This window comes from Thalassophryne amazonica, chromosome 4 (genome assembly GCF_902500255.1).
Source record: "Thalassophryne amazonica chromosome 4, fThaAma1.1, whole genome shotgun sequence".
In the NCBI taxonomy this organism is placed as follows: domain Eukaryota; kingdom Metazoa; phylum Chordata; class Actinopteri; order Batrachoidiformes; family Batrachoididae; genus Thalassophryne; species Thalassophryne amazonica.
Window position 1 is genome coordinate 44,961,375 of NC_047106.1, and position 22,706 is coordinate 44,984,080.

Below are 22,706 nucleotides of genomic sequence, written 5' to 3' on the forward strand. Positions count from 1 at the left end.
TGTTGATAATGCAGAAAGATCACACTTAAACACACATCAGTTACAAGGAACACATATCAATTAAATGGAATACATGCAAAGCATTTTGATTAATCAATAAAAACAACATTAGAAGTTTTTATATATAAATAAAAGAATACTGATGCATTTTTATTTAAGCAAAGGTCTTAGAGACAGAGATAATAGCTAGAGATAATAGCTGGTTGTCGAGACTCAGTTTTATGGCCACGTCTTATTGTAGAAGAGATCTTTTTGCAGTGTCTGGAGAGGTTCTGGCCTTGGCGTGAGGCCATAAAAGGTGGTTCTCCGGGCCTATGGAAGTTCAGATTCTGACGTGAGGCAATTATAATGTCATGTAATTCATAGTGGCTGAAATTTAACTGATAAACACGCAAGGGCTCCTTTGAAGAACTCTGAGTTACAGTTCTGTTGCTGTGGGCCACAGTGTGGAGACCCACGGGGTTGTCTCCCAGTGCTTATCTCCAGATGGCTAAAGAATTTCAGTGTTGGGAGTGAAAACAGCCTCTGTCCTCAGTTCAAAACCTCAGGTTTTTGTTGAGAAAGGATTAATGTATTTATTTAATTAGGGCGAATTGAGGCCATGCGCTACAGGTCTGTGTGTTTGTGAGAAATGACAGACTCAGGGACTCAAACGTAAAAATGTTTGCAAAATCACTTCATGTTAAGAGAGGGAGTGACTGAGTGGCACGCATACAGAGTGAGAGAGACAGAGTTGAACACTTTTTGCAGAGGTGGGATGAAGTCACTCTCGTCATGAATCAGCAAGTCTCAAGTCATGAATGCCGATTGTTTGCAAGCTGACTTGGGACTTGCAGATTGATGACTTAAGAATGACTTGACAGTAACTTAGTCCCACCTCTGACTTGTCAGCATGAAATGATAGCATGATAACAAGTCACAGTGATGTTTCAGATCATCTGTTATAATCAGGAGAACAACATTCAAGCATTTTCACTCTGTATTCACACAATCTATGCTGACTATATGAAGCAAAGTGCAAAAAATCGTTGGTTGGACCCTTAAGTTGAAGTCATGTGATGAGTATTGTCATGCTTAACAAGCAGGTAGGAGAGCAGCCACATCTATCTTTTTTCCTCTTCTTCAGTCTTCTGGCTGCACTGCAAAATGCAAAAGTCGAACTATTGGGCTACTGTATCAACATGGTGCTGCAGCTTGGCGGCCTCCGTGAGGGGACCTGCTCCTGTGTAGATATGACAGGCTCATTCTAACCTTAAGAAAACCCTTTGATTCATGGTTGCAGGTTACTTATACACTAATGAACAGATGGTTATGAATGCTGTATTGCATATGCCAATAAACATTCCTAAATCCTACGTATTGTAGCTTTAAGGCATATATGAATGTGTGCAGGTTGGGTTATTATTCAACTATAAGTGAGTTTTTTCACTCAGTGGCCACCAGGATCATTTTCTGTGTTGTAGTGTGCTGGGGCAACAGGCTGCAACAGGCAGCTGACACAAATCAGTGTGGGCACAGTTCCGCTAACCGCTAATTAGCAAAACTAACTTTTTTGTTAGCAGATTAACTTTTCAGCTAACTTGAAAAGCCATCAGCAGACCAATTAGCTTCCGCTAATGCTTTTTTATGTAGTTGGTAATGGTAAAAACCCTCATACACGTTGGCTCCTGCCAGGCAACTAAGAGGAGCTGAGCTCAACTCTACCTCAGCAGAAGGGCCTGGCCACCAGGCTGCTGCTGCTGCAAAAACAAAAAAAACAAGTCATTTCTCTTCACAGCATACAGCAGTCCATCATTGAGGCCAAAGTCCTCAAAAGGAAAGCAGGTATGACTTATGGTTTTGATTTATAAACCAAATTAATCTGGATAGTTTAACTACATTAATGTCAAGTCTGTCATTTGTGCAAAGTGAAAATATAACACATATCTTTTAAATCTAAAATAATACACCAATTCTGAAGTTTTGAACATTAACACACACACAGATGCCAAAATGCATTATGGGTAAACCGAGCCTCCAATCACTGATTGGTTGATTCATTATATGTAAAAACCAACACACAAGTTAAGTGTTGGTTTTTACAAATAAATGTGTATTTGTAAAATATGTCATGTTTAAAAATGTTAAAAAAAAGGCTTTTTGCAAAACTGAAAATTCTGTTTAAGTTCTGATTGATTCAGCAACAACCGTGTGATATAACTGGGAATCATTCACACTGCCATTCAGTAGATGGCAGTGTTCTATGCATGGCCCATCTACTGAATAGCAATTTGAATGACGCACGGTTATATCACATGGCTGTTGCTGAATCAGTCACAACTAAACAAACCTGCTTGGGACTCCAGCAAGGGCGCTCGCTTCTCCTTCGCTCTCCTCTCCTTCCGTGTCTTTCCTCTATCGCTACCCCAACCTTCAAAAGTCCCAACTTCACCAGACTGTGTATTCTCTGAACTATATTTGGAGTAACCATGGAATGGAATGGTCTCTTAATGCTGTTGACACCATTTTTTTTCAACAAGGAATCAGGGCTGGGGGACCCTACATACCCAGATTGAACTTATCCTGCGGGCTATGTTCTCGATGCCTGGGAGAAGTGGAGCGTGGCGGTACAATCTCAGACTGCATTAACTTTTGAACTTAAACTCAAGTGGAAACCATCTCAGAGCAATTTGACTGCAAAGGAATTGATGTTGGAGATCAGTGAATATTCACAATTGGATGTGAATGGTTAAAGAGAGGCCATAGTGGAATTCTGTGTCTCTCTGCGTAACCATAACATGGCAGCCTTATCAGCTACCGAAGGTCAAAATGCCCCGTTGCTTCCTCCAGAAAGATTTCAACAGCCTTGGTGAAGGATTTGGCTCCCTCTCCATTTTCCCTTCCCTACAGGCTCTATGCACACATGGACAGACTGATATGAACTCATCTGCACACATGACACATGGCTACCCCTCCTTTGTGTTTCTGTCCCCACCCCCGCCCCACTCGGCCTCCGCTCTGCCACTTTGGCAGGCCGTGCGGCACAGCAGCACCCCACCCCCAAGCTCGGCTGTGCAGGCCTCTGCTGCTGCCTACACTCACTTAGCCTCCATTCAGATGATGGAGTGCTTCAAAGTTTAGCGTACATAAACAAATCAAATGTATATATGCTGTTTTAATTCTGATGTGTGCCATTATGTTCAACCAGTAATAATTATGGATTATTTGCTGTATTTCTGAGTTAACTGGGTGTGAAGATAATTTCGTTGCCCTTGTTGTAATGACAATAAATCATCATTCATTCATTCATTCAGCCTCATGTCTAGACCGCTGTATGCTTTGAAGGGAAATTAGTCTTTTTTTTTTTTTTTTACAGCAGTGGCCAGGGCGCACAAACACAGAAGTGCTGGCTTGTTGGTTGTGTTGGGTTTGTGATAGTCTTTGAATCTAATCAGAAGCATTGGTGGTGCTTAGGGCCCTGTCCCACTGGCGTTTAGGAGGATTTGCGTATGGATTGTGCACAAAATTGGCCCATATTTGCCAAACATCTTCAATATCCGTGTAACATGCCTGTATGAGTCGGCCGTCATCCGAACACGCTCGTGATCATCCGCAGAGGCACGCATGTCCGCAGCCAGGATTTTTGAGCTGTTCAAAAATCTGGATGCGGATAATATCCGCCTTACATACTCATATATACTCAATTCATACACAATACATACTCACTCTATGCGCTGTATATCTGCCGTTAACTGTTGATATCCGCAACTGACGGGGATTTGCGGCTTGGCAGCGGACCGGGACAGTGTGTAAAACAGATATCAGAATCAGAATAAGTTTATTGCCATTGCCAGTGAACAGGATTCACAGACTAGGAATTTGCTTTGGTACAATGGTGCAACATTAAGAAGAAATAAAATGCTAGGATAAAATATAACATATGTGTCAAAATAAGATAAAATATAAGATAAGAAATATGAAAGGCTGTGTGCAACAGAAAAAACAGTGCAGTGGGAGGAGTGCAATTAAAACCAAAGTACATTGTCTAAAGTGACCCGTGATAAAATGATAAAGTGACAGAGTTAAGCTTAAGGTGACTGAGTTATGAGGTGTTCATGAGTCTAATGGCAGAGGGGAAGAAACTGTTCTTATGGCGGGAGGTTCTGGTCCGGATGGACTGTAGCCTCCTGCCCGAGGGGAGTGGTTTGAATAGACCGTGTGCAGGGTGAGAAGGGTCAGCTGTGATCCGACCTGCTCGGCCCAGAGTCCTGGAGACATGCAGGTCGTGGAGAGATGGAAGGCTACAGCCGATCACCTTCTCAGCAGAGGCCGCAATGCGCTGCAGTCTGTGTCTGTCCCTGGCTGTGGCCCCGGCATACCACACCGTGATGGAGGAGCAGAGGATGGACTCGATGATGGCCGTGTAGAACTGCACCATCAGCTGGACAGGCAGCTTGGCCTTCTTCAGCTGCCGCAGGAAGTACATCCTCTGCTGGGCCTTCTTGATGAGGGAGCTGATGGTTGACTCCCACTTGAGGTCCTGGGTGATGGTGGTGCCGAGGAAGCGGTGACAGACCACAGTGGTGATGGGGCTGTTGGTGAGGGCGAGGGAGGGCGGGGGGGCTGTGGCTTTCCTGAAGTCCACGATCATCTCCACTGTTTTCTGGGCGTTGAGCTCCAAGTTGTTCCTGCTGTACCAGGTCACCAGCCGGTCCACCTCCCTCCTGTAGGCAGACTCATCCCCATCCGAAATGAGTCAGATGAGGGTGGTGTAGTCCGCAAACTTGATGAGCTTTACAGAGTCATGGCTGGAGGTGCAGCAGTTAGTGTAGAGGGAGAAGAGCAGAGGGGAAAGGACACAGCCCTGTGGAGATCCTGTGCTGAGAGCCCGAGTGTTCGAGACATTTTTTCCCAGCCTCACATGCTGACTCCGGTCCGTCAGGAAGTCTGTGATCCATCTGCAGGTGGAGTTGGGCACGTGGAGCAGAGAAAGCTTGTCCTGGAGCAAAGCTGGAAGGATGGTGTTGAATGCAGAGCTGAAGTCCACAAACAGGATCCTAACGTAGGTTCCTGGGGAGTCCAGGTGCTGCAGGATGGAGTGCAGGGCCAGGTTTATGGCATCATCTACAGACCTGTTGGCTCTGTAGGCAAACTGCAGGGGGTCCAGGAGGGGGTCTGTGATGGACTTCAGGTGGGATAAAACCAGGCGTTCGAAGGTCTTCATGACTACAGACGTGAGAGCCACAGGCCTGTAGTCATTAAGTCCAGTGACGCGTGGTTTCTTGGGGACTGGAGCTATGATTGAGGACTTGAAACAGACTGGAACATGGCATGACTCCAGGGAGGTGTTAAAGATCCCCGTGAAGACTGGGGCCAGCTCATCAGCGCAGTGTCTCAGGGTGGCAGGAGAGACAGTCTGGGCCTGGGCCTTGCATGGATTCAGCCTTTTGAAATGTCTCCTCACGTCCTTCTCTTGGACTGAGAGGGCAACAGGGGGAGTGGGGAGGGCAGCAGTGAGAGGGGGGAGGTCCAGAGTGTTTGAATATATATTGTGCCTATCATGTCCACATCACAAACTAAAATATGTTGTAGCGAATGCATACGGATTGGCCACGAATAAAGCGTTTTTATTACATCTGCTTTGCAGCTGATTTGCAGACAATCTGTGAATGCATAACAAACACGTCACATAAACCCAAAGTATTATATGTGGCAGAAAGTGACATACCCGCCAGTCAGTGCCAGTCCGGCTGTGTACATGCACAAAGACGTAGCTGCTGCAATCCAGGACTTTTATTTAACACCAACAAAAGGAAGAGTTGCTGTTTTGCCACAACTCACGTTGAAGTCTGTTTTCTGTGACACTCTCAAAAAAAAAAGAAAAAACACTGTCTCACACCAAAGTGGTTTCCCCCTCCCGCTCCCCAAACTCATGAACAGTTAACCCTCGCATGACAAAATGAACATTGACTCTGTGATCAACTTGTCCAGTCCAGCAAATGCTCCAGAGGCTGTATTGTTAGTGGGAATAGTGATGCCAACGGCCTGAGTGCTCTTCTTTTATGACCGCAATGCAGATGCCGTGCACACGCAACACGTGCGCAATGCATTCATACTGCCGTGATAATCTCAATGTGTCGGATCAGTTTCCTCACTACATGCGTTATATAACCGTGATTGTTCATCATATATTCGCTATATATTATTAATATATCCGTAATTCATACTGGGACATTTGTCATTTTTGGCCATTTTTGTTGCGGACGACAACGAACACCCGCAATTTGTGTACTCAATTCAGTCCCCAGTGGGACAGGGCCCTAAAACTCAAAACCAGCTTGTCAGTAGCTGAGAGTGTACCTGAGACAATACTGAAAGTTAGCAGTTATCGGTTAGCTGTAGCTTCCGCTAAATCTTTTAGTGGTTTATCAGTTTAGCGTTATAAAAGTTAGCTGATTAGCGGTTATCAAAACTAACTTTTTGGTTAGCTGTGCCCACCACAGACACAAAAAGACTCAAGCTCATCAGGAGAGCTGGCTCTGTCCTAGGGGTTGAGTTACAGTCTGTGGTAGAGGTATCAGAGAGGAGGATCTTGAGGAGGATCCAGGACAGCACCTCCCACCCCCCGTATGGCACACCGAGAACCTGTCAGAGCACCTTCAGCCACACACTGAGACCACCGTGGTGCACCACAGAACACTACAGGGACGAGGTCTTTCCTACCTGTGGCAATCAGACTGTATAATTCCTCCCCTTCTGCAGAATGAATACATAATGAACAGAGTTATTCAGTTACTCAGAGTTATGTGCAATATTGTTGAACATCTTGTGCAAATGTCTTAAAGAAAACATTGTTTACTGTTGCCATTAAGGTACTCGGGCAAAATAATTTCCTTTGGGATACAGTTGATTGTATTCTTAACTACACAAAATATGAGGTTGAACATTGATTAGCATTTGATTATTTTAGTCATCATAGCAAAATTGTAAATTAGTGATAAAGGAGTGATTTGTGACTGAAGAATATCAACAAGAGTGAAGGGGAAAGATTACAAGACAGTAATGAGACCAGCTATGTTGTATGGTTTAGAGACGGTGGCACTAACAAAAAGACAGGAGACGCAGCTGGCGGTGGCAGAGCTGAAGATGTTGAGATTCTGTTTGAGAGTGACGAGAATGGACAAGATTACGAATGAACATATCAGAGGGACAGCTCAGGTGGGACGGTTTGGAGACAAAGTCAGAGGCGAGATTGAGATGGTTTGGACATGTGCAGAGGAGGGTCTCAGGGTATATAGGGAGAAGGATGCTGAGGATGGAGCCACCAGGCAGGAGGAGAAGAGGGAGGCCAAAGAGGAGTTCTATGGATGTGCTGAGGGAGGACATGCAGGTGGTTGGCGTGACAGAGGAAGATACAGAGGACAGGGTGAGATGGAAACGATTGATCTGCTGTGGCGACCCCTAACGGGAGCAGCCGAAAGGAAAAGAGCAAAATTGTAAATTAAGTCATATTTTGGTTGTTGCTCTGACGTCCCTGTTGTATTTGTGCATGTCAGAGATACTATGCATGTGTATAAACTGCAGGTTTGTAAGACTGTACTGTCACATGCACTCTAAACTGTAAATCACTGCACGTTGTTCCATAATACACGGTAATTCTGTACCCTGCAGTCAGCACAGTTTTGTCATCTTTCACTTTAAAGATGTTAAGAGGTGGGTGTGGTTGGGCGGGCAGGGGGAGGGGAGGAGTGCTGTGGGCAAACTGGTTCAATATTTTTTTATTTCAGTTTTTAATTAAACAACCACTTGATGTGATCTCAGTGTAATGTTGGTGACTGTGTAGTGACCAATGAGGTGTCAGTATAGTTGGTTATTGTGTTCATATTTTACATGCCAGTTTGTGTAGTGGTTCATTAATTACTTGCATGCTACCATAATTTAAGCAGTACAATTAATGCAGTGGTCCCCAAAACTGGAGATGTGACTGTTCAGGGTGTAGACCATAGGTCACCAGCCCCGCTCCTGCCCTGTACGTTTCCCATGTCTATCTGCTGCAGCCACCCGATTAGTCAAGTCTGTTGTTGCCTTGTGCTTGATTGGCTGAGCACAGATGTCTTGGTCAATTAGAAGTGGGTGGAGCAGGGAAAGTTGTAAAACATGCAGGGCCAGTGACCCCTGGTAGAGACTCTTTGATGGTGGAACACAACCATCTTCTCTTGAAATACACTGTCAGTGGGTTATGAAGGTTTATAGTGCTGTGATGTATTAATTTATCTAATTCTGTTGTGTTGTCTGCCAATTAGTGTAAAGTGCAACTCCTAAAACTTTTCGTGGCCTTCAGTAAAATTTCACACAGTGGTCATACACAATGTGAAGGTGTGCAGTCAAGAAAATGATTCTGGTCCAAGGTCTTCAGGAGGAGATAATTTGAATTTTTTTGATGCATGATATTTGTCAGTTACATGTGCATAAGTTGTCAGGTTTAATTTGGGTATTTCATCTCAAAATATAAGCAACTGCTATGGTGGAATGTATGTGCTTGCACTCTAGACATTTTCAGTTTTGATAAGTGTGGACTGTCATTGCTGATATTTGATACCTGATTTATGTGCATTTTAGCCCCCCCCCCCCCCCCCCCCCCCCAAAAAAAAAAGAAAAATAAGTGAATAACCAGCTGTGGCCAGGAAACTACTTTAATCTGTGGGAAAAGTAGCCTGGCATAACACTGTGAGCAATATGAAAGTTTTAAACATATCTGGAGCACTGTGCTCATAGAGCACAAACCTCCACCAACTTCCAATTCCACAAATTTTTACCTTGGAAAAATTTTCAAGGTTAAAGTCCTGTTAGAAGTGGCTTTTCACAAGCTAAAATATACAAAATGTAGGTCAAATGGAGTTTTCAATGCTAAAATCAAATATCTGCTAAATGCGCAATATGGATCAGACGCAGATGAAAAATGTCCACAAAATCCACATTGTGGATCCAGATCAAACTTTATCAGGTGATAGTGAGTGCCAGTCTGCACCTCACTTTCAAATATGAGTGTGATTGGGGCACGTTTCATTAAGATATAATGCAAAATATATATTAAATAAGTTTTCAGTGTTAAATTTAAATGGGCAAAAAAATCTGTAATCTGGATCAGATCTGGGATTAAACTTTGTCATTCCATCCTACACAAGGAAATATGAAATAGAATATGAAATATGAAATCATATCAAATATGAAAGCGATTTGATCTTTTTGACGGTTAAGAATTTTTTGAAAATTCGTTCAATGTTAAATAGGGATTTTTCCAAGATTTTTCTGATTTTGCCCTTTGATCTATGACCTTGAAAACTGAATAATTACTTGCCTATCAGGATATAAATTTTCATAAAAAATTATGGGCTCCAGGCTGTTCACAAATAAACAAACAAGAGTGATAACATAACCTCCACGCTGCTCAGAGTGCCGCTCTCATTGGACCGACATCTCTGCTATTTTGGCATTGTGGGATAGCTCGCACCCACAGATTGAGCTCGCTGGACTACTTTTGCCGCCCTGCTCAGCGTGCCACTCTCGTTGGAGCAACAACACAGAATGTCTCTTTGTCCCAGATAGATCTCTTTCAGTGCAGCTTCTTGTTCTGACTTTAACACAAAGTTAACACCCAAGTCTTTCATCGCCAACTGTCAGTGGTAATCAAACCATTCCAATCATGTCTTTCTGAACTCTTCCACATCAAACTCCATTGTGTCAATGTTTACAATGCTCATAAACTTTTAAGTTTCTTAAATATTTATTATGGCCACTCTTGAAACTTCAGTTATCTTTGTAATTTTATTACTGGTAAATTTTAGAATTAATGTAGATGAGATATACTCATTATCTCACAGGAATATATCAGTTATCTGGGAACTACTTTTTGCGCAGGAATTCATCAAGCACATCGGCTGCAGGCGCGTACTAACACAGTATACCCAGAAACTGGCTAGAAGTTCGGCCAAAATGAGAGCGTCCACTTATAGCTTGTCATAAGCTAAGCTAGTAGCGCCCGTGAGAGTGTGCATAACCTCCTCCAACTTCGTTGGCGGAGATACAAATTGTGACTTTGGATTCACTTATGATCAACAGAACTTGAATAGTCAGATTTATCTGGTCCAGATCAGGGGGTAAAATGATGTGAAAGTGGATGAGTGGGACAGTATGCAGTAATTGGGACCTACCGGTGTGGGGAGAAGCCACATCCTGATCCTGCAGAAGACATTTTGAGATTACCAGAAACATTTTAGCATTTTGAAAAAGTGTCTGGGAAAATGCAGAAGTAGAATTTTGCACATGCCAAAAAAACAATCATGCAGTGGGAATTGTACATATTCTGGTGTATTCAGCAGTATTTGCTTACACTCTTATGTAAGTGGATATAATGTAGTACAGTGGGTTATAGAAATTTTGCCCACTGGTTCTAAAAAAAAAAAATAATAAAAAAATCGAGCCCAATTTCCTCAATTTTGAAATTGGGGCCAAAAAGTCAGGAATGGGAGACCGCTTTAAGAAAATGACTGTTGTAATCATTTGCGTGTATGGTTGTGCCTTTCAGAATGAGTCGAGGAACATTGAGATGCTGGCAGCAGCCTGTGCTGTGGGAGTAGGCTGCTGTTTCGCTGCTCCGATAGGAGGTGAGTCTCAAAATGAGAACATGGTAACACACACAACAAAGTAACAGTGTGTATTACTGTATGTAATGGTAACTGGGTATCCCTTCAGAATGGCAGTAGGCTATACGACGTGATGATTTTAGTAATTACTGGGAGCGTGCACTGCTCTGACCATTGTGTTTAATTTGCCATGTTTGCTAATGACACGTCTGATTCTCTTCCTTCACTCTGAGGTCCTGTGAGGTCACTTGGATTTTCTCTGCATGCATAAAGAGATAAGCTTTCTTGGAATTAGTTTTTCCAGATATGACATTTTGATGTCTTGGCACATTTGACAAATGATGGGCCATATTAAAGGATATTCTAACCATAGTTGGCATATGTGGTCACACGTAAGCAGGTCATGGTGGCGTATACATTCAACCTTAGCAGTTGAGGCATCCCAAGTGGTTAGCTTGACTGCGCAGGCTAATTGTGTGTGTGTGTGGGGGGGGGGGGTCATTCTCAAACAGATCATGCAGGATAACTCGCTGCTCATGAAGTATGTCTGTGTATGTCTGTTCCAGGTGTTTTGTTCAGTATTGAAGTAACTTCCACCTTCTTTGCTGTGAGGAACTACTGGAGAGGTTTCTTTGCTGCCACCTTCAGTGCCTTCATCTTCAGAGTGCTGGCTGTATGGAACAGAGACGAAGGCAAGTTGCACTGCACTGCCCAGAACCAGACTAAAAATACATTAAGACACAGCAGCAGGTTTCGCCTTGTGTTGACGTGGGATACCGTTGCAACCATATACTATATTCATCTTGGCTAAAAAATGTTTTGAAACCATTTCCCCTGCTGCACATATTTCATTTTTATCAAACTGAACCAGTGTCTTCTTGCATTTAAGACTTATAGACCTAAGACCTAACCCATTTCCACTGATGCATAGAACCAGATTCTATAACATGAAATGGACCAGACACCAGTCTGATACACGTTACTCCCCCAGTGAAGGCTGATACTCATTTACAGCTGGGAGGAGTGGGACAGTGCAGATGAAGTGTCTTGTCCAAATATGCATGCAGGTAACATGACTGGGAATCAAACCCATGTCTGTATATTGCCAGCCCGACTCCTTATCATACCAGCTTTACATTTTCTGTATTTAAGGGCAGGAAAAAAATAAAATAAATTACCCTGTTGTGAAAATCTGTCATTTTGCAGAGGAAGCCTGAGCTTAGTAATTTCAAACTTTTTGTTATTCTTAAATGCAAGACTGCACTCATTCTACACGTAGACTCTTGAATGCAGCCGCTCATTTAACCCCTAAATACCAATTGGTCATTTAGAAGCTTTTACAGGTAATTACGTCAATGTCTGGAATTTTTTATGTTTAAAGAGCCAATAATCTTAGTGGGTGTAAAGTGTTCACACACTGAAAATCTGACATGGTGAACAACTGAATTAATCTATTTTGTAGCAAATTTTAAGAAGTAGGCATTCTGTGTGGGGAAAATGGAAAGAGTGTGAATGTTTTCAGCGAGGGTGTATGCAAACATATGTCTACAGCTGCTTCAAAGAAGATTGATTTGGTGGTAAATAAGCTAAAAGTTTATGATTCTCTAAAAGTGAAGTTTGTAGTGGAGGGAATTTGTGTGCCTTGAATAGTACACAGAAGCTAGCAAAGCCAGTGAATTCATTTAATTCATATATGACTATGCATTGAAGCTTTCAAGCTTTTAACATCATAAATGTGAAATGTAAGAACTCTTCAAGCAAACAAGTTGGTCAGCAAATGAAAGAGAAAGGACAGGTTATTGTTAAATGAAGGCTGTTAAAATTCTATTTTCCTCAACTGGTGCTGATGCTCACAAGGTAGGAAAAGTGTTCTTCATCATCATCATCATCTATTTTCTTGTTTTAATGATGTCGATATTTTTCTTCTTTAAATCTCTCCAGAGACTATCACAGCCCTTTTTAAAACGCGCTTCCGGCTTGACTTTCCTTTTGATCTCCAGGAGCTTCCTGCATTCGCTGTAATTGGGTAAGTCTTAGCAAACTGACGTCTCTGATAACTTATTTCTCATTTTAAATGATTATGGTTTCATGGCGGGGATATGGTAACGATTTCATAACTCAAAGAACATTGACACCAGGGCATGTTTTTTTTTTGTTTTGTTTTTTTGGATTGTGTTTTAAATGGCATCACATTAACTGTTTCAAATTTGTAATTGAAGACTTGGAAATTAACGGATACTTTTTTGAGTGTATACTTCCATGAAGGCTTAAAACCTTGGATGGATTTGAAGTTTGTAAAAAAAAAAAATAAAGGAAATGGAATGAAAGACTACACTTAAAAACAAGAGTTACTTTGATTTTCTTGTCTTTTTAAAGAAATCAGTTCTGTTAATTTGGGATTTTTGTGCATTGGTGAAGTGCACTTTTATTGGAGTGTCTTGTTTAGTGCATTGATTCAGGGGGAAAAAAAAAACATGAAATTATTATTTTTGTGTTCATGATTATTATTATTATGAATGAACATGTGGTTTTTAGTATGTCACACTAGATCATAGGTCACAGGATCTAAACTATTAAAAAATACTGTGACTTATACATATGCCATATTTTCCAGAGTATGTCGCATTGGTCAAAAAATGCCACTTTAAGAGAAAAAGAATGTACGAGGTCTATTAGAAAAGTATCCAACCTTATTATTTAAAAAAAAAAAAACATATGGATTTGAATCACGTGATTGCGTCAGACAAGCTTGAACCCTCGTGCGCATGCATGAGTTTTTTCATGCCTGTCGGTTGCGTCATTCGCCTGTGAGCAGGCTTTGAGTGAGGTGTGGTCCACCCTCTCGGCGGATTTTTATTGCGAATAAATGTCTGAACGATTTGGAGCTTTGCTGCATCAGTTTTTTTCCAGAAACTGTGAGAGACCCCCAGGTGGACGCCGTTCGAAAAATTAATATGGCTTTCAGGGACGATTTTATGGGGATTATACAGATTAAGGACTGTTACTGCCACTTTAAGGACTGCCCACAACTCCTGAGAGCGCGGCGCGCTCCCTGCCCCCATCGACAGGCTGACACCCCGCTGAAACAACCAGATCATTTCCAACGTGAAAGCTTTGTTGATCCGGGACCTCGTCTGACTTTCACAAAAAGGCAGACGATGTGGACATCAGCACTTTTTCGGCACATTCCACCGTTACAGGAGTTTTTTTCATGGAAAGAAAAGCGGGACAAAACCACCTCAGTGTTGGTCTCACAGGACAGCTTTCAGGTGGATTTCAGACGGATTCCGGTTGCAGCCGCTCGGCGCAAAGAAACGCCGTGATGAAGCCTCACAGGACATGTTCTGGCATGTCCAGCTCATGCACAATCACAATCGGATATTCACACGACTGGAAAGCAACCAGAATCCGTCTGAAATCCACCTGAAAGCCGTCCTGTGAGACCAACACCGAGGTGGTTTTGTCCCGAGTAATGAACGGCTCCGTGGCGCGTCCCTCCGCTTTTCTTTCCATGAAAAAAAACTCCTGTAACAGTGGAATGTGCTGAAAAAGTGCTGATGTCCACATCTTCTGCCTTTTTGTGAAAGTCAGACAAGGTCCCGGATCAACAAAGCCTTCACGTTGGAAATGAGCTGGTTGTTTCAGCGGGGTGTCAGCCTGTCGATGGGGGCTGGGAGCGTGCCGCGCTCTCAGGAGTTGTGGGCATTCCTTATAGTGGCAGTAACACTCCTTAATCTGTTTAATCCCCATGAAATAGTCCCTGAAAGCCATATTCATTTTTCGACCGGTGTCCACCTGGAGGTCTCTCACAGTTTCAGGGAAAAAATTGATGCAGCAAAGCTCTAAATCGTTCAGACATTTATTCGTAATAAAAATCCGCCGAGAGGGGTGGACCACACCTCACTCAAAGCCTGCTCACAGGCGAATGACGCAACCGACAGGCATGAAAAAACTCACTCATGAGCACGAGGGTTCAAGCTTGTCTGACGCAATCACACGTGATTCAAAGCCATATGGTTTTTAAAAAAAATAAGGTCGGATACTTTTCTAATAGACCTCGTATATGTTGTTCCGGAGTATAAGTCACATTTATCACTTTGCTGTATTATTCATTTATAAGGCACATCTGTGTAGGAATAGAGTTAATGAGCTAATTAATGCCACTATAACGGCACAAAATGCAAGTAAACTGCTTTTTTCAGCCACTGAACAGATGATCATATGGAAGGTGAATGTACCATGCAATGAAACGTTTGAAACCCCAGTAGATCATTTATATATTTACAACAAAACACTGCTTTAGCTATCGGAAGCTAAGAGCTAATTAATGTTTTTGTTACAAGTGCAAAGCGCTTGTTTAAGTTATTGAAAAGGCGATCATAGGTGAACGTACAATGTAATTTAAGTGTAATTTAAACTCCGTTTTTTTTAGTACGTTTATCAACTAAACTCACCTTTTCTTCTTCTTTTTAAGAGCCCCTTCACACACAGTTCGAAGTTTGGACAAAAACGGAGAAACAGTTAAAAATTGGCGCACGAAACATCACGCCGACAGGCAGGCATGCACTAACGCGGTGCGAGAGTTCGTGCACATGCTGGTGTTCGTCAAGCAGGAACAGTGCCAGGTGCAGCACATGGCGCCGCTTATGTGGAAGAAATAAAAACCAGCTGGTACGTGTGGAACCACATCGTGCCACTGCCTCATATCAGGAAGGACATGGAAGTATTACAAAAAAAAATTAAAATCCCACACCATATAAAAACACCACATTTATCAAGCAAGCAATAGAAATATGATCTGTCTGTTCCTCTGGTGTTGACCCATGGTTACAGACATACAGTCATGAAATGACCTGAATGAGAAGCAGTGTGCTGTAATCATGTCCACATCTACTTGTCAGGTGCGTCCAATCGGCCATGCACATGTTCTGCCCGACACGCATGTCTTGTGGACGATGCACCACAGCGCAGGCACTGCATCATGTGGAACAGAGGTCACATGGGTGACATGACGGTCAGATTGCCCGCTGTGTGTTCTGATCTGACAGTCGGTTTCAACCTGGGGGCTGTCAGTGTCCTTTCCGTGTGCGCACTCGCTTGCTGCAGCTTGTTTCCACCATGGTGATATGTTTTTATTTATGTCCACGTAAGTACAGCAATCGGACACACACGCCTCACAGTGGACAGTTGTTAGTCCATAACTGTCCAAACACAGTAAATGTTGTGTAGCTGGAATGTCCAGAATGACAGATCGCCACAGCTGCTTCTGTCGCAAGCCACGCTTCCCGTGAGTGGAGCGCACACACCCACGTGTCACTGTGTGTGTTTGCAAAGTCACACTCGTGGGGAACTTAGACAGATTTCACAGCAGTATGACAGTGATTGTCTACAGTCTGTCGTCATGCCAAGATTGTGACTGGCCACACATTTTTTTAAGTGCCATGTGAGCGGTGTTAGGTGTTCATGCATATCATCAGGTGTACGAGGCGTTGATGACAGGGACGACATTACACGGTTTGCACACGATTCCTGCGTCATGTGCACCACTTCATCCAAACTTCGCACTATGTGTGAAGGGGCGCAAAGCGCTGTCGTGGTATTTCCAAATAAGGTTTCTTCCAAATAGAGAGGGGAAAAAAAAAGTCTATTTTCATTCAAAACTGTGGCTTTCCAGTATAAAAAAATACATGACGGTATTTCTTCAGAACAAAAAGTGGGCTTTTTTTTCCTCTTTCTTTCTTTTTCTTTTCTCCTTTTTGTGGAACCTCCCGGTGTCTTTGTTCTGATGTGACTAGATCCGAACCAGAGTATTATTTCAAACTATTTGTCCGAACCCAGCCCATCCCATCATGTCCTGCAGGGTTCGGGTATCCACACTCTAGTCTGCATAATAACGACACAATAATTCAGTTTCAGAAATACTGACAAACTAAATCTTCAAGAAACTTGCATCTTTTTATTCATGTTTTACATCCATCTGAGTCTTATCGGTAGGAAATGGAATCAAAATAAGATGTAAACCTAATTTAAATGTAATTTCAGTGCTTAAAAATTTGTGGTTAATGTTTTCTGGTGTGTGTGTGTTTTGGGGGAGTTTACAACTAGTATTTTTAGCCATCGGAATGCTCCTATCTCCTTTTCAATCCCAATCATGTTTATATATATGTATATGTGTATAGATATGGGTATGCGTGTATGGGTGTGTATGTATGTGTGTATATGCGCATATATATATATATATATATATATATATATATATATATACACACAACCCCTGGCAAAAATTATGGAATCACCGGCCTCGGAGGATGTTCATTCTGTTGTTTAATTTTGTAGAAAAAAAGCAGATCACAGACATGACACAAAACTAAAGTCATTTCAAATGGCAACTTTCTGGCTTTAAGAAACACTATAAGAAATCAAGAAAAAAAGATTGTGGCAGTCAGTAACGGTTGCTTTTTAGACCAAGCAGAGGAAAAAAATATGGACTCACTCAATTCTGAGGAATAAATTATGGAATCACCCTGTAAATTTCCATCCCCAAAACTAACACCTGTATCAAATCACATCTGCTCGTTGACATTAACCCTATGTCATGAAATTGACCCTATGTGTCTTTTTGCAAGGAATGTTTTCACAGTTTTTGCTCTATGGCAAGATGCATTATCTTCTTGAAAAATGATTTCATCATCCTTAAACATCAGAAAAGTGTCCAAAATATCACCGTAAACTTGTGCATTTATTGATGATGTAATGACAGCCATCTCCCCAGTGCCTTTACATGACATGCAGCCCCATATCATCAATGACTGTGGAAATTTACATGTTGTCTTCAGGCAGTCATCTTTATAAATCTCATTGGAACGGCACCAAACAAAAGTTCCAGTATCATCACCTTGCCCAATGCAGATTTGAGATTCATCACTGAATATGACTTTCATCCAGTCATCCACAGTCCACGATTGCTTTTCTTTAGCCCATTGTAACCTTGTTTTTTTCTGTTTAGGTGTTAATGATGGCTTTCATTTAGCTTTTCTGTATGTAAATCCCATTTCCATTAGGCGGTTTCTTACAGTTCAGTGACAGACGTTGACTCCAGTTTCCTCCCATTCGTTCCTCCTTTGTTTTGTTGTGTATTTTCAATTTTTGAGACATATTGCTTTAAGTTTTCTGTCTTGACGCTTTTATGTCTTCCTTGGTCTACCAGTATGTTTGCCTTTAACAACCTTCCCATGTTGTTTGTATTTGGTCCAGAGTTTAGACACACCTGACTGTGAACAACCAACATCTTTTGCAACATTGCGTGATGATTTACCCTCTTTTAAGAGTTTGATAATCCTCTCCTTTGTTTCAACTGACATCTCTCGTGTTGGAGCCATGATTCATGTCAGTCCACTTGGTGCAACAGCTCTCCAAGGTGTGATCACTCCTTTTTAGATGCAGACTAACAAGCAGATGTGATTTGATGCAGGTGTTAGTTTTGGGGATGAAAATTTACAGGGTGATTCCATAATTTATTCCTCAGAATTGAGTGAGTCCATATTTTTTTCCTCTGCTTGGTCTAAAAAAGTAACCGTTATTGACTGCCACAATCTTTTTTTCTTGATTTCTTATAGTGTTTCTTAAAGCCAGAAAGTTGCCATTTGAAATTACTTTAGTTTTGTGTCATGTCTGTGATCTGCTTTTTTGCTACAAAATTAAATAACTGAATGAACATCCTCCGAGGCCGGTGATTCCATAATTTTTGCCAGGGGTTGTGTGTGTATATATATATATATATATATATATATATATATAAAATCTGCCTCATTTCTTATGTCTTGTACTGTTACAAGTATTATTATTATTGCTTATCTTGCACATGCTGTTTGATGAACGTTTTCCTCTACTTGCACCCACCCTGTGTGTTTTCTCAAGAGCTGATGTAACATCTGAATTTCTCCTCTGTGAGATCAGTACAGTTTATCTTATGTCTTTTTTTTTTTCTTTATAAAAGAAAAATCCCGGTGACACAGTGTAGCAACAGTTGTACGTGTACCATAGTTTGACAACTATGGGTCTAAGGTATACCGGATAAAGTGGCCAGTGAGTGTAAAATTGAACAGTTAACTGCAGTATAGTTGTGAGGGCTGTTAATTAACAGTCATTATCAAAGTACTACCTCTGTCAGGGAAATTTAAAGTTCAGTGTTTATCACTCCACCACTAGAATGGCTGCCTCTACTGGTGGGTGGCTCTCACTACGGTATTGTATCACTTCCTGTTCCGGAGCACAGCGGTGTTTTGCTGTATCTGTTAGCTGTTTAATCTGCGCAGTTAGATTGATCTAGTTAACTAGATAATGATTTGTTTCACACTGTAATCTTCACGTGCCTTAACTAAAGCACTCCCTCTGCTGAATCACCTCTAAATTATTTACACATTATTCACTTTGTGTGTTTTTAGGAATCCGCTAGCTTAGCGCAGCTACTAGCTCTTAGCCGGTTTAGCATGGTGGCTTCTCCTGTCTCTCCCGCACTTTTCTGCTCTGGGTGTGAAATGTTTAGTTATTCCTCGGCCTCCTTTAGCAGTAATGGTACTTGTAATAAGTGTAGCTTATTCATAGCTTTGGAGGCCAGGCTGGGCGAATCGGAGACTCGGCTCCGCACCTTGGAAAATCCTACAGCTAGCCAGGCCCCTGTAGTCGGTGCGGACCAAGGTAGCTTAGCCGCCGTTAGTTCCACTCCAGCAGATCCCGAGCAGCCTCGAAAGCAGGCCAACTGGGTGACTGTGAGGAGGAAGCGTAGTCCTAAACAGAAGCCCCGTGTACACCGCCAACCCGTTCACATCTCTAACCGTTTTTCCCCACTCGGCGACACACCCGCCGAGGAACAAACTCTGGTTATTGGCGACTCTGTTTTTAGAAATGTGAAGTTAGCGACACCAGCAGCCATAGTCAATTGTCTTCCGGGGGCCAGAGCAGGCGACATTGAAGGAAATTTGAAACTGCTGGCTAAGGCTAAGCGTAAATTTGGTAAGATTCTAATTCACATCGGCAGTAATGACACCCGGTTTCGCCAATCGGAGGTCACTAAAATTAATATTGAATTGGTGTGTAACTTTGCAAAAACAATGTCGGACTCTGTAGTTTTCTCTGGGCCCCTCCCCAATTGGGCCGGGAGTGACATGTTTAGCTGCATGTTCTCCTTGAATTGCTGGCTCTCTGAGTGGTGTCCAAAAATTTATAAATTCATAAATTAATTGGCAAAGCTTCTGGGGAAAACCTGGTCTTGTTAGGAGAGATGGCATCCATCCCACTTTGGATGGAGCAGCTCTCATTTCTAGAAATCTGGCCAATTTTCTTAAATCCTCCAAACGTGACTATCCAGGGTTGGGACCAGGAAGCAGAGTTGTAGTCTTACACACCTCTCTGCAGCTTCTCTCCCCCTGCCATCCCCTCATTACCCCATCCCCGTAGAGACGGTGCCTGCTCTCAGACCACCAATAACCAGCAAAAATCTATTTAAGCATAAAAATTCAAAAAGAAAAAATAATATAGCACCTTCAACTGCACCACAGACTAAAACAGTTAAATGTGGTCTGTTAAACATTAGATCTCTCTCTTCTAAGTCCCTGTTAGCAAATGATATAATAATGGATCAACATATTGATTTATTCTGCCTTACAGAAACCTGGTTACAGCAGGATGAATATGTTAGTTTAAATGAGTCAACACCCCCAAGTCACACTAACTGCCAGAACGCTCGTAGCACGGGCCGAGGCGGAGGATTAGCAGCAATCTTCCACTCCAGCTTATTAATTAATCAAAAACCCAGACAGAGCTTTAATTCATTTGAAAGCTTGACTCTTAGTTTTGTCCATCCAAATTGGAAGTCCCAAAAACCAGTTTTATTTGTTGTTATCTATCGTCCACCTGGTCGTTACTGTGAGTTTCTCTGTGAATTTTCGGACCTTTTGAGAATGACAGCCTCAACACTGCATTTAATCTATTGTTAGACTCGATTGGCTTTGCTCAAAATGTAAATGAGTCCACCCACCACTTTAATCATACCTTAGATCTTGTTCTGACTTATGGTATGGAAATTGAAGACTTAACAGTATTCCCTGAAAGCCCCCTTCTGTCTCATCATTTCTTAATAACATTTACATTTACTCTGATGGACTACCCAGCAGTGGGGAATAAGTTTCATTACAGTAGAAGTCTTTCAGAAAGCGCTGTAACTAGGTTTAAGGATATGATTCCTTCTTTATGTCCTCCAATGCCATATACCAACACAGGGCAGAGTAGCTACCTAAACTCTGAGAGTGAGATAGATTATCTCGTCAATAGTTTTATATCCTCATTGAGGACAACTTTGGATGCTGTAGCTCCTCTGAAAAAGAGAGCAATAAATCAGAAGTGCCTGACTCCGTGGTATAACTCACAAACTCGCAGCTTAAAGCAGATAACCCGTAAGTTGGAGAGGAAATGGTGTCTCACTAATTTAGAAGATCTTCACTTAGCCTGGAAAAAGTCTGTTGCTCTATAAAAAAGCCCTCCGTAAAGCTAGGACATCTTTCTACTCATCACTAATTGAAGAAAATAAGAACAACCCCAGGTTTCTTTTCAGCACTGTAGCCAGGCTGACAGAGTCAGAGCTCTATTGAGCTGAGTATTCTTTTAACTAGTAATGACTTCATGACTTTCTTTGCTAATAAAATTTTAACTATTAGAGAAAAAATTACTCATAACCATCCCAAAGACATATCATTCTCTTTGGCTGCTTTCAGTGATGCCGGTATTTGGTTAGACTCTCTCTCCCATTGTTCTGAGTTATTTTCATTAGTTACTTCCTCCAAACCATCAACATGTCTTAGACCCCATTCCTACCAGGCTGCTCAAGGAAGCCCTACCATTAATTAATGCTTCGATCTTAAATATGATCAATCTATCTTTATTAGTTGGCTATGTACCACAGGCTTTTAAGGTGGCAGTAATTAAACCATTACTTAAAAAGCCATCACTTGACCCAGCTATCTTAGCTAATTATAGGCCAATCTCCAACCTTCCTTTTCTCTCAAAAATTCTTGAAAGGGTAGTTGTAAAACAGCTAACTGATCATCTGCAGAGGAATGGTCTATGTGAAGAGTTTCAGTCAGGGTTTAGAATTCATCATAGTACAGAAACAGCATTAGTGAAGGTTACAAATGATCTTCTTATGGCCTCAGACAGTGGACTCATCTCTGTGCTTGTTCTGTTAGACCTCAGTGCTGCTTTTGATATTGTTGACCATAAAATTTTATTACAGAGATTAGAGCATGTCATAGGTATTAAAGGCACTGCGCTGCGGTGGTTTGAATCATATTTATCTAATAGATTACAATCTGTTTATGTAAATGGGGAATCTTCTTCACAGACTAAGGTTAATTATGGAGTTCCACAAGGTTCTGTGCTAGGACCAATTTTATTCACTTTATACATGCTTCCCTTAGGCAGTATTATTAGACGGCATTGCTTAAATTTTCATTGTTCCGCAGATGATACCCAGCTTTATCTATCCATGAAGCCAGAGGACACACAGCAATTAGCTAAACTGCAGGATTGTCTTACAGACATAAAGACATGGATGACCTCTAACTTCCTGCTTTTAAACTCATAAAACTGAAGTTATTGTACTTGGCCCCACAAATCTTAGAAACATGGTGTCTAACATGGTGTCCTTACTCTGGATGGCATTACCCTGACCTCTAGTAATACTGTGAGAAATCTTGGAGTCATTTTTGATCAGGATATGTCATTCAATGCGCATATTAAACAAATATGTAGGACTGCTTTTTTGCATTTGCGCAATATGTCTAAAATTAGTAAGGTCTTGTCTCAGAGTGATGCTGAAAAACTAATTCATGCATTTATTTCCTCTAGGCTGGACTATTGTAATTCATTATTGTCAGGTTGTCCTAAAAGTTCCCTGAAAAGCCTTCAGTTAATTCAAAATGCTGCAGCTAGAGTACTGACAGGGACTAGAAGGAGAGAGCATATCTCACCCATATTGGCTTCTTTTCATTGGCTTCCTGTTAATTCTAGAATAGAATTTAAAATTCTTCT

At 41.8% G+C, this 22,706-nt stretch overlaps 1 protein-coding gene across 1 annotated transcript in view; it reads left to right on the forward strand.

Moving 5' to 3' along the window:
* The window catches only part of clcn2c (chloride channel 2c), a 382,840-nt gene that overhangs the window by 180,132 nt on the left and 180,002 nt on the right, over positions 1-22,706 (forward strand). Inside the window, 3 exon segments of the mRNA XM_034167802.1 lie at positions 10,565-10,643; positions 11,189-11,314; positions 12,564-12,648. Of these exon segments, the coding sequence (XP_034023693.1) occupies positions 10,565-10,643; positions 11,189-11,314; positions 12,564-12,648 (290 nt within the window).